Source organism: Anomaloglossus baeobatrachus, chromosome 1, assembly GCF_048569485.1.
Source record: "Anomaloglossus baeobatrachus isolate aAnoBae1 chromosome 1, aAnoBae1.hap1, whole genome shotgun sequence".
Taxonomy (NCBI): domain Eukaryota; kingdom Metazoa; phylum Chordata; class Amphibia; order Anura; family Aromobatidae; genus Anomaloglossus; species Anomaloglossus baeobatrachus.
The window spans coordinates 451,666,303-451,679,021 of record NC_134353.1 but is presented as its reverse complement, the minus strand read 5'-3'; the positions used below and the strand labels follow the sequence as shown (position 1 = coordinate 451,679,021).

At 54.6% G+C, this 12,719-nt stretch overlaps 1 protein-coding gene across 1 annotated transcript; it reads right to left on the bottom strand.

Moving 5' to 3' along the window:
* Window positions 1-6,110: 6,110 nt before the first annotated feature.
* RPS15 (ribosomal protein S15) lies at window positions 6,111-11,335 on the bottom strand. Its single transcript, XM_075337890.1, has 4 exons — window positions 11,252-11,335; window positions 8,268-8,353; window positions 7,662-7,896; window positions 6,111-6,261 (listed from the first exon to the last, which is right to left on the bottom strand). Exons 1-4 carry the CDS (start codon window positions 11,252-11,254, stop codon window positions 6,148-6,150), a joined length of 438 nt encoding a protein of 145 aa, XP_075194005.1. The 5' UTR covers window positions 11,255-11,335; the 3' UTR covers window positions 6,111-6,147.
* Window positions 11,336-12,719: the final 1,384 nt, after the last annotated feature.

Below are 12,719 nucleotides of genomic sequence, written 5' to 3'. Positions count from 1 at the left end.
TGGACCCTGCCAATTTATTATTAATATGGTGAGATATGTACTAACCAGCAAAAAAACCCAGCATGAAGTAAATTGTGATACAAGTCACAAGAGCAGATGTAGGGCAGCACAAATGGCCAAGTAGTTTGCACAATCGCTTTCCAGCACTGGGAACAAATACCTCCAAGAACATCTCAAAAAAGTCTGTGTAGTATTTCCATGTTTTTCTTCCAGTTTTCTCCCACACTCCAAAGACATACTGATACAAAATTGAGATTGTGAGCCTCAATGTGAACAGCGGTGTGTGTAGAGTTGGCAAACAACAATATTGAGGACCTAGCCAAAAGGATAGGATATTAGTTTCCAAGACCTTGACAACCCTTTTAAGAGTCTCTACAGTGATAGTTTGTGCTCATGCTTGCCAATAGCCTGGAGAAGAATTAATAGAACCCTTATTAAAAAGGGTCTACTGTTTGACACATACCATTGGTCCTCTGGAGTCAGGCTAGTTCTAAAGATTAAAGGGGATTTCAAGTAAGGAATTGCTACCGTGCTTCCCCAAAAAACAATGTACTAGGAATAATTTTCAGGGTCGAACTTATTCTCAAGGAAACACAGTTGGGGGAAAGGTTACACCCCAAAAAATAAGAATTATTCTTACCGTTAATTCGATTTCTAGGACCTTCCACGACAGCATAGGAGGTTGTCTCTCCACGCCCTAATTGGGACAGGAAGTTCAAGAGGTTTAAAAGGACCCTCCCACCTCCCATAGCCAGTGTCTTACAAAGAACTTATAGCAAATGAGAAGTACAACATATCCATGAATATATGAATATAAAGGGGGAGGGAATTACCTGCTGTCGTGGAAGGTCCTAGAAATCGAATTAACGGTAAGAATAATTCTTATTTCTCTAGTCCCTTCCACGACAGCATAGGAGGAATACCAAAGAATTGATACCTAGGGGGGGACCACAGCCTGCAGGACTTTCCTGCCAAAAGCCAAATCCCTGCTGGAATCCAGATCCAGATGAAAATGCTTCGTGAAAGTATGGAGGGAAGACCACGTAGCCACCTGGCAGATCTGCTCAGGGGAAGCCCCTGCCCGTTCAGCCCAGGAGACAGAGGTAGCCCTGGTGGAGTGCGCCGTGAATCCGGTAGGAGGAGAGAGATGCTGAGCGAGGTAGGCATCCCTAATTGCCCGCACAATCCAGTTGGCGACGGTACCCTTAGCCACCTTCCTGCCCTTATTGCGGCCAAAGGGCTGGATGAACAGGTTAGAATCAAGGCGCCAAGAAGCAGTAACCTCCAGGTAGTGCAACACTGACCGACGGACATCCAAAGAATGAAACACTTCCTCACCCGGAGTCCGAGGATTCTGACAGAAGGAAGGCAGGACGATGGACTGAGAACGGTGAAAATCCGAAACCACCTTGGGAAGGAAGGAAGGGTCCAGCTGAAAAACAATGCTGTTAACTCTGACGGTCAGGTAAGGTTCCCGAATAGACAAAGCCTGAAGTTCTCCAACTCTGCGAGCAGACGTAATAGCCACAAGAAAAGCAGCCTTGTGAGAAAGAGAACGAATGTTACAAGAGCACAGTGGCTCAAATGGTGACTGAGATAGTCCGGTAAGGACCACATTGAGATCCCAGCGAGGCGTCAGGACCCGCTGACGTGGACAGAGTCTACTAGCGGACACAAAGAACCGACGGATCCAACGATGATCTGCCAGAGCCGTGTCAAAGACTGCAATGAGGGCTGACACCTGGACTTTCAGGGTGCTAGGCCTAAGGCCGAAGTCCAATCCACTCTGGAGGAAGTCCAGAATCTGTGCAATATTAGGCCGAAGTGGGTCAGGAGGCCGAGAACCACACCAGGAGGAAATTCTCTTCCAGATTTTGTTGTAAATACTATTAGTCACCGGTTTACGGTTCTTCTGTAGGGTAGCCACAACTTTGTCAGAAAGCCCTTGGGCCTTCAGTGCCCGGGCCTCAGAAGCCAGGCAGCCAAGTTGAGTTTCTGGGGAGCCGGATGGAAAAATCGGACCCTGGGACAGTAAGCTGGGGTCCGAACCCAAGAGGACTGGGCCGTCTATTCCTAGAGACATGACCAGGCTGTATCAACTCCTCCGAGGCCATAGCGGGGCTACCAGTATAGTTGGGACCCCCTCGTCTCTGATCTTCCTCAGGGCCCTTGCGAGAAGAGGAAGAGGGGGGACGCGTGAGCGAGGCAAAAGGACCAATTGTGGCAGAAAGCGTCTACCCCTAACGCCTTGTCCCGCGGGTTCAGGGAGACAATGTTGCGACCCGGATTCCCTGCTGAAGCAAAGAGGTCTACCTCTGGAGAACCCCACCTTGCCCCTAGAGAGCAGAACACTGCTTGGGCCAGACTCCACTCCCCTGGGTGAACATCCTGATGACTCAGGAAGTCTGCTTGAAGGCGTAGGGATCCTTGTAGATGGACTGCAGAAAGGGATAGCAGGGACTGTCCTGCCCAGTGGAAGATCCGGGAGGACACAGACTTCAGGGCGCCGACCTAGTACTGCCCTGATGGCGGTGATGTGCCACTGTGGAGCAATTGTCCCAGTAGACTTGGACGTGAGTGTCCCGGATGGGATCCTGGGCAGCGAGGAGGGCGTCTCCGACCACCCCGAGTTCCCGGAAGTTGGAGGACTGGGTGCCGACCTAAGGTCTCCAGCCCCCCTGAACTGAGAGTTTTCCACCATAGCCCCCCAGCCCCTCTGGCTGGCATCGGCTGCCAGTGAAACCAGGGGTGACCGGGTCCAGGCAACCCCAACCATCAGGTTGTAGGGACACACCAGAGAAGGGACAAGGAGACGGGTGCCGACAGGCGAACCGGTGTTCAGGGAGGGAGTCCGACCCAATGAACCAGGATACTATCCCATAGGCAACGAGAGTGGGCCGGAGCCCACAAGACTGAGGGAATGCAGGACGTCATAAAACCCAGGGCCGATATAGCGCCTCGAAGGGTCGGGCGCGCTTGTCTATGAACATCGAGAGTTTGTCCAGCAGCGTCAATCTGTGATCCCCTGGGGGAAGGATGCCTGTCAGGTTGAGGCCAACTCTGCAACGGAGGAAGGTGACCACCTCAGCCCTGATCTTTGAAAAGAGTCTTGGAGCCGAGAAGAACCCGAAGGGAAGTACCTGTAAGTGGAAATGAAGCATGGCCCCTCCGTGCAGAACCGCAATTTTGAGGTACTGCCTGAGACGAGGATGGAAGGGCACATGGAACTAGGCGTCCCTCAGGGCAATCGAGGCCAACAGGTGGCGGAGACCGAGCAGGGGAACAACAGAGTTCACAGACTCCATTCTGGAAACGTCGGTATCTGACCCGCTGGTTTGAGACGCTTCAGATAGATGAAAAACCGGACGTCTCCAGATGGTGTTTTGACAAGGCAGAAACGGAGTAGCGACCTACCCCTACTTCCTGACTCGGGACAGAGAAACGACCCCCGAATGGATTAACACCCAAACATCGGGCACAGGAGATCCTGAGAACCCTGGGACGGCAGGGCCGTGACGCGGAGGCCGGGGGGGGGGGGGGGGAGTCTACCAATAGACCCTCTGAGATGAGCTTGTAGGACCCCTGGGCAGGTGGAAAAGGCCCGCCACTGGGGAAGAAAAGCAGAGAGCCGTCTCCCCACCCGAGCCGACTCACTGTTCGTCATGCTGAGGACTTTGTGGATGGGAAGGGATGAGAAAGTACTCCCCTCACCCTAAGGGTAGCTTCCACGGTCAGACTCACCTCTCCCCTTGGGCTGGGAGGCCCGAGGTATCAAGGGACGAAAGGACCGTTGCCCGGAGGGTGTGTCCGGTAGGCCTGACGATCAGTCGCCCTGTCCAGAATATCATCCAGGGCAGGCCCAACCCTTAAGTACCCCTTAACGGACGGGAGCAAGCCGCAGTGTGGAATTAGAGTCCCCACTCCAAGCCTTAGCCTAGAGCTCGTCTGTCCGAGTTAGACAAGACTGAGGTCCTGGCAGCCAGGCGGACCGACTACACAGAGGTACCTGCCAAACTAGTAGCCTTCCTAAGGAAGGGAAGGGATTCCAGTAACTCATCCCTAGGAGTACCCCAGGAAATTGAGCCTCCACTGGTCGAGCCTCCGAAGGAGGGACAGGGGGACCTAAGAGGAGGCAGAATGGGCCCGATGGGAGACGACGAAGCCTCCCAGGACTTCTCCATGAGACTCCTGACCTACCTATCAGATTCCTAAGCTGGTAATCGGCCGCAAGGGGGAGCGCTGTTTGTATAGCGACCTTGGCCACCTGCATGGGAATCTCCCAAGCAACCCAGAACTCTCCAGGGGAAACTGTGTCAGAGGACACTCCAGAAGCTCCTCAAGGAAATCCCATTCTAGAGAGAAGATCCAGGACAGTAGCATGGACAAGAAACCCCCTAGCCCAGTGGTTTTCAGGTCCGCGAACATTTCGCCCTTAACGGAGGGGGAGGACCTACTCATCCTCCAACCCTATAGTGCACCCAACTGCTCCATTAAGATGCCCCAATCATCTCAGGGAAAAAGAACAGACCGGTCAGGCCTCCCGGAGAAAAACCTTTATCGGGACCACCGAGGCAGAATCAGCCGCAGGATCAGACGACTGGAGGTAACTTTTTTGTGGCAGAAGGGTCAGCAGCAGGGAGGGAGGCTAGCGAGGCCTGAAGCTCCTGTATCATCATGGACCGCAGCCTGGCCCAAGGGACGGTGTTCAGCCCTAAGCAGCTATACACACGATGCCTGCCCTCTCCACTCAATGGAACAGAGAGGCGTCATCAGACCAGGCAGCCAGCCCATGTCCTGATACAGCAATATCCAGGAGTGTCCACTGGGATTCAACTCCCAAGCTCACACACCCAAGGCCATCAGCCACCAGTAGCCCATGGAAGGGACAGACGTATACTGCTGGCAAAGTTTCCTTAGCCTTGCACACTTGTCAGACTTGACACAATACCAGCAGGTACATCCTCCTGGAAACCACTCACCATGTCAGCCTGAAACCAGGCATAAGGGACCGTCCCTCAGCCTCTTACTGAAGCAGGGGGAAACGCTGGGCTCCGCAGAAGCAGAGGAAGACCTGGCAGTGCACACAGAAGAATCCTTACCGTGGTTCTGATGCCTTCAGGGCAGCCTTCCTGTGGAAAGGCCTGCCCCCCCCCCAGCGACTGGTGATGTTCCCCGCCTCCTGCAGCAGGTCCCAGGCAGGCCGTGGAAGCGACGGCGTGTCCGTCACGCTGCCTCCGCGACCGGAAGCGCCCATACCGGAAGGACTCGAGATCGGAAGTCCCGCCCGCGGCAGCACTTCCGGGTCGCACTGCAGCGTGTATACAGGAGGCGGCCGGCGGCTCAGGGAGGACGCCGGCCGGGGAGCTACACAGCCTGCATCACCACAGAGGAGCTCCGGAAGGCTGGAGCAGCGGTCCCCCACAGAGTGAGGGAACAGTAAGGGAGGAGCGGCGAAGGCCCGACCGATACTGCCCGGCTAAGGTAGGGGGGAAAAAAAAAATAAAAAAAAAAAAAATTGCATACTGCAGTTCGCCGGCCACCACAGTACAGGAGAAAAACAAAAACCTCTCCATGCCCCATGGGGACAGGAAAGACACTGGCTATGGGAGGTGGGAGGGTCTTTTTAAACCTCTTGAACTTCCTGTCCCAATTAGGGCGTGGAGAGACAACCTCCTATGCTGTCGTGGAAGGGACTAGAGAAATAAACACTGCTTTCAGCCAGCGGAGGAACCTGGGATGCAGTACAGTGGAGTGAGAACCTGTTGTGGAACGCATCGATGCATTTCACAGCAGGTCTTCGCTCTTCACTGCACCACAGGTTCCCCTGTTGGCCAGAGGCAATTTGTATCGCCAGATGTGGTGCGATTGTGTGTGTTCCACCGCAGGTCCTTCTATTCAGCGTCTGGTGAGGATAATTGCGAGGAATTTATATAATGAAGTGTCCTGCAGCATTCTTTAACCTTTTTAGCTTCATGAACACCTCTCACTGAACCACGACTAGGGCTTATTTTCGAGGAAACATGTATATACATTTGACACACACACACACACACACAGAGTTTTAGTGCAGTCATTTGCTAGCTGCATTACATAGGTAGACAAAGACAGGAGACTGGAAAATCCACCTTTATTTACAAGATAAGCAGTTTACTTCAGTGGAATGAACCTGGAGGAGTGAGTGGCACCAATACCAGGTCGACCGTGTTTTACAGGCTTGTACGTGATGGAAAATTCACCCAGGTAATGGCCAATCATCTCAGGCTGAAAGGAAAAAAAAAAGAAGTAAGACTATAATTAAAGTTCACGTCAATTCACTGTCAGTGAGACCTTGCAGCATCTCTAGCTACATCTTCATGCAATAAAGTCTAAACATTGCACAAAGTTAGTACTGTATACAGGGCATGCAGTTTCGGCATGAGAAGAGCCCAGCATGCTTTGAGTGAGGCTGGAGTCACATTAGCATATGACATCCGATGCGAGTGTAACGGATGCGATATGCTAATGACCCCCGGCCCAGGCTCTTCTGAAAACCTGAGCCGAGTGTCATGTGACTGATATCGGGTCACAGCTGCGAAGGAGAGAGCGGGCGGTGTAGAGAGGGAGGGGTTAATCCCTCCATCATCAGTCTGTGCGTATATCGCACTGCACTTGGATAACATCTGAGTGCAGTCCAATGTTTCTCTCGCACCCATTCACTTGTATGGGTGCGAGTGATACGGCTCTCTCAGAAAGTCGCAGCATGTTGTGATTCCGTTCAAGGCTGGGGGAAAACATGCAGATGTGAGCTGCAGCATAGTCTAACATGTGGCTGAGTGCATTGCGAGAATCTCTCACATTGCACTCGTGCGAGTCATATGCAAGTGTGACTCCAGCCTGACTCTGCAAATCGGATCACGCGCCCCTACACAAGTCTCTGGGTGAATGTGAAGCATCGTATTGCACTCTGATGACAGTCAGGTGCGGTGATATATACGCAGAGAGACAATGGAGAAGATTGAGAAATGAAGCTCTCCTCACCTGTGATCCAATTCTCACAAACAAGGGAATCAGAGCATAGGCTCCCATCAGACCAGAGCTGAGTGTAAGTATATTGAATCCGATTATCTGGCATCAAATGCTATACGTGCTAGTGTGACCCTGGCCTAAAGATATAGTATTAACCACTTAACTGCCATAGTCAACCTCAAAGTGGCATTTAAATGGCACAATCTACAATGCCCGAGGTCACTGGATTCCACCAGATCACAGCAATGCAATAGCTGGGAACCAATGGCTTGTTATGACAGCCAGAGGCCTGTAGAAGGCCACTGTCAACACCCTGTTGGTCATACTATGAAGCCCAGCCTGTGGGTGGACTTCACAGGAGAACATCTTTTTATGATATACTGCAATAGCGTGGTATAACAATATAGAGGACTTGAACGTGATATCATTTAAGAGGACAAAAGGAAAAAAAAAAAAAAATATTATACAAGTCTGGTATTGCTCTATAGAGTTATGATTCCAGGTCGCTTTTATGAATGCTTTACACAAAAAAAAACAAAACACAACACACCAGCAAAAATTTGCAAGAAACGTTGGGAGTATTGTTCATTCTCATAGCAATGTATACACATCCTAAAGTGGAAGCAGCAGCCGGCAAAGGCATCTTTTATATTAACCTTGATTTCAACTTGGTTGAAGGATTTGCCGTTGTAGACTCCCACCATGCTGCCCACCATTTCTGGCAAAATGATCATGTCTCTCAGATGAGTCTTGATGACCTCAGGTTTCTCCATGGGAGGCGCTTCCTTCTTCGCCTTACGCAGACGTTTCAGCAGAGAGTTCTGCTTCCGACGCAGACCCCGGTTAAGACGCCGGCGCTGACGGGCACAGTACAGCTGCATGATCTGCTCACTGTGGAGAAGGAAGGGATGTTAGCTCCTAATATGTAGCCATATTAAAACAGATAAGGTGCACATTAGTTTGCAGAAACCAGGTCAGTAAAAGGTTGGGGCTTTGGACAGGACCTTTGAGAACAGCTCATATCCCAGGATCTGTAGCTTTTCCGAGTAGTCAGCCTGGCGAGATTTTACCATTGCGGCGTGAAAAATGTGACGTCGCGCCAGCTAATGTAAAGAGCTGTGGATGCCAGGATGTGGCGCCCAGAACTCATGACCAAGGGCCACAAATTACTGATGTGATCAATAGACTTTGTTCTGCAAACTGTTTCGCCTCAACCGTAGAGAGCATACAATCATAGCTAATAAGTCATGAGCATCACTTACTAGGACATATCGAGCAGCTGGTCTAGGTCCACACCTCTGTAGGTGAACTTCCTGAAGGTCCTTTTCTTCTTCTGTTCGGCGTCCGCCTGCATTACAGTAAAGACTGGGTTACTAAGACTGCCCATTATACATGGCCTAACATGTCAAGGTGCCATCAGTGCTGCACTAGTCACTTGTACACAGGAGAGCTCCTAGCAGTACGGAGTGTGGTACTGGGGTGCAAAGCAAAGTACCTGTGCATCACCATACATTGTATGTAGGCTGTGCAACCTGTGCCCGCGGCCATGAGAGTACACAGTGCCCTGCCATGTAAACTGTCCCCCTGGCCATGTATGCTGCCCCCTCTGCACCATGCCCTTCCATTTAAAATGCTCTTTTGGATATATAAGCTACACCTTGTACCCTGCCATGTAAGCTTCCCCCCTGTGCACCGTGCCCTGCCATGTAAGCTGCCGCCCTGTGCACCGTGCCCTGCCATGTAAGCTGCCGCCCTGTGCACCGTGCCCTGCCATGTAAGCTTCCCTTCTGTGCACCGTGCCCTGCCATGTAAGCTTCCCTTCTGTGCACCATGCCCTTCCATTTAAAATGCTCCCTTGGACATATAAGCTGCCCCCTATGCACTTCCATGTAAACTAGCCCCCCTGGCCATGATAGCCACCCCCTGCGCACCGTGCCCTGCCGTGTAAGCTGCCCCCCCTGCGCACCGTGCCCTGCCGTGTAAGCTGCCCCCCCTGCGCACCGTGCCCTGCCGTGTAAGCTGCCCCCCCTGCACCCTGCCGTGCAAGCTGCCCCCCCCCGCGCACCGCGCCCTGCCGTGCAAGCTGCCCCCCCCCCCGCGCACCGCGCCCTGCCGTGCAAGCTGCCCCCCCCCGCGCACCGCGCCCTGCCGTGCAAGCTGCCCCTTCCCCGAACCGCGCCCTGCCGTGCAAGCTGCCCCCGTGCCCTGCCGTGCAAGCTGCCCCCCGTGCCCTGCCGTGCAAGCTGCCCCCCGTGCCCTGCCCTGCAAGCTGCCCCCCGTGCCCTGCCCTGCAAGCTGCCCCCCGTGCCCTGCCCTGCAAGCTGCCCCCCGTGCCCTGCCCTGCAAGCTGCCCCCCGTGCCCTGCCCTGCAAGCTGCCCCCCGTGCCCTGCCCTGCAAGCTGCCCCCCGTGCCCTGCCCTGCAAGCTGCCCCCCGTGCCCTGCCCTGCAAGCTGCCCCCCGTGCCCTGCCCTGCAAGCTGCCCCCCGTGCCCTGCCCTGCAAGCTGCCCCCCGTGCCCTGCCCTGCAAGCTGCCCCCCGTGCCCTGCCCTGCAAGCTGCCCCCCGTGCCCTGCCCTGCAAGCTGCCCCCCGTGCCCTGCCCTGCAAGCTGCCCCCCGTGCCCTGCCCTGCAAGCTGCCCCCCGTGCCCTGCCGTGCAAGCTGCCCCCCGTGCCCTGCCGTGCAAGCTGCCCCCCGTGCCCTGCCGTGCAAGCTGCCCCCCGTGCCCTGCAAGCTGCCCCCCGTGCCCTGCAAGCTGCCCCCCGTGCCCTGCAAGCTGCCCCCCGTGCCCTGCAAGCTGCCCCCCGTGCCCTGCCGTGCAAGCTGCCCCCCGTGCCCTGCAAGCTGCCCCCCGTGCCCTGCCCTGCAAGCTGCCCCCCGTGCCCTGCCCTGCAAGCTGCCCCCCGTGCCCTGCCCTGCAAGCTGCCCCCCGTGCCCTGCCCTGCAAGCTGCCCCCCGTGCAAGCTGCCCCCCGTGCCCTGCCGTGCAAGCTGCCCCCCGTGCCCTGCCCTGCAAGCTGCCCCCCGTGCAAGCTGCCCCCGTGCCCTGCCGTGCAAGCTGCCCCCCGTGCCCTGCCGTGTAAGCTGCCCCCCGTGCCCCGCCGTGTAAGCTGCCCCCTGTGCACCGTGCCCTGCCATGTAAGCTGCCCCCTGTGCACCGTGCCCTGCCATGTAAGCTGCCCCCTGTGCACCGTGCCCTGCCATGTAAGCTGCCCCCTGTGCACCGTGCCCTGCCATGTAAGCTGCCCCCTGTGCACCGTGCCCTGCCATGTAAGCTGCCCCCTGTGCACCGTGCCCTGCCATGTAAGCTGCCCCATGTGCACCGTGCCCTGCCATGTAAGCTGCCCCCTGTGCACCGTGCCCTGCCATGTAAGCTGCCCCATGTGCACCGTGCCCTGCCATGTAAGCTGCCCCATGTGCACCGTGCCCTGCCATGTAAGCTGCCCCCCTGCGCACCGTGCCCTGCCATGTAAGCTGCCCCCCTGCGCACCGTGCCCTGCCATGTAAGCTGCCCCCCTGCGCACCGTGCCCTGCCATGTAAGCTGCCCCCTGTGCACCATGCCCCGCCATGTAAGCTGCCCCCCTGCGCACCGTGCCCCGCCATGTAAGCTGCCCCCTGTGCACCGTGCCCTGCCATGTAAGCTGCCCCCTGTGCACCATTCCCCGCCATGTAAGCTGCCCCCCTGCGCACCGTGCCCCGCCATGTAAGCTGCCCCCCTGCGCACCGTGCCCTGCCATGTAAGCTGCCCACTGTGCACCATGCCCCGCCATGTAAGCTGCCCCCTGTGCACCGTGCCCCGCCATGTAAGCTGCCCCCTGTGCACCGTGCCCTGCCATGTAAGCTGCCCCCCTGCGCACCGTGCCCTGCCATGTAAGCTGCCCCCTGTGCACCGTGCCCCGCCATGTAAGCTGCCCCCTGTGCACCGTGCCCCGCCATGTAAGCTGCCCCCTGTGCACCGTGCCCCGCCATGTAAGCTGCCCCCTGTGCACCGTGCCCCGCCATGTAAGCTGCCAGACCTTGTAGCTGCCCCCTACGGACACATTATATGCTGAACGCAAGGACTTGTACACGCCAGCCCGTAACACTACACCCGTCCCGGCCTACCACTCATCTCCGCTGGCACTACCAAAACCCTGCCACATGGCCCACCAATGAATAGACTTTCTGTCTCACACAATAAATGCCCCTAATAGGCACCGCCGACCACAGATTGCATCGGATTAATCCCAAACACAGATATGCACCCACCATCTTGTCCGGGAGCTTGGGAGGAAAAGAAAGAGATCCCGTTGATGCAGGCAGATATCGCGAGAGCAGGCGAACCACCGGTAGCCGTTACTTCCGGTTTCCTCTGCGTCAGATACACGCGAGAGCTTACGGCGGCCATGTTTACTAAGGGCGGCAGTATCTATCAATAGCTATCTGGGCATGAACTTGTGATTCTGCCGCCATTTTAAGCGCTCTTTTTTATTCTTGTGCTGTCTCTATAGAATCCGTTCTTTTACTCAGTAGAATTTAATATTTTACAGGAGCATTTACAGTTCCCCATCTTAGGGCCCTGCCCACGATCAGTGTCCGTAGCGGTTTGGACACAGAGTGTTTTTCTTGTGTCCAAAGAAAAAACGTTTTGGTACTGTGTTAGCCAGTTCAAAAATGATTGCTCTCAGTGAGAGAAACAAAATTATAATCTTGTAGTTGTGATACCTTTTAATGGCTAACTAAAATAAAAATAAATGATGTTACAGAGCAAGCTTTCCAGACTTTGAAGAGACCTAATTAGTCTGGAAAGCTTTGTAACACCATTTTATTTTATTTTAGTCAGCCATCAAAAGGTATGACAACTACAAGATTATAATTTTGTTTCTCTCACTGAGAGCAATAATTTTTCTTGTGTCCGAAATGCTGCGTTGTACAGTAGAAGCACAGTTCGTGGATTTATAGAAATCTGCCCAATGTGCTTCTTTTCTCCGCAGCAAACGCTGACCTGCAGTACAGCTTTCTGAGCTGCAGCATGTCTATTTACATGAGTGTTCTCAGTGGTAGAGCACAGAGAATATCCGCTGCCACCAGGACACTGATCGTGGGCACGAATGCTGCGTTCTGCAGAGATCACTAGTGTCTCCAGAAGAGGAAAGACCTTCCTGATCGTGTGCACAGACGCTGCGTTCTCCTGCAGAGATCACTAGTGTCTCCAGAAGAGGAAAGACCTTCCTGATCGTGTGTACAGATGCTGCGTTCTCCTGCAGAGATCACTAGTGTCTCCAGAAAAGGAAAGACCTTCCTGATCGTGTGCACAGACGCTGCGTTCTCCTGCAGAGATCACTAGTGTCTCCAGTAGAGGAAAGACCTTCCTGATCGTGTGCACGGACGCTGCGTTCTCCTGCAGAGATCACTAGTGTCTTCAGAAGAGGAAAGACGTTCCTGATCGTGTGCACAGACGCTTCGTTCTCCTGCAGAGATCACTAGTGTCTCCAGAAAAGGAAAGACCTTCCTGATCGTGTGCACAGACGCTGCGTTCTCCTGCAGAGATCACTAGTGTCTCCAGAAAAGGAAAGACCTTCCTGATCGTGTGCACAGATGCTGCGTTCTCCTGCAGAGATCACTAGTGTCTCCAGAAGAGGAAAGACCTTCCTGATCGTGTGCACGGACGCTGCGTTCTCCTGCAGAGATCACTAGTGTCTCCAGTAGAGGAAAGACCTTCCTGATCGTGTGCACG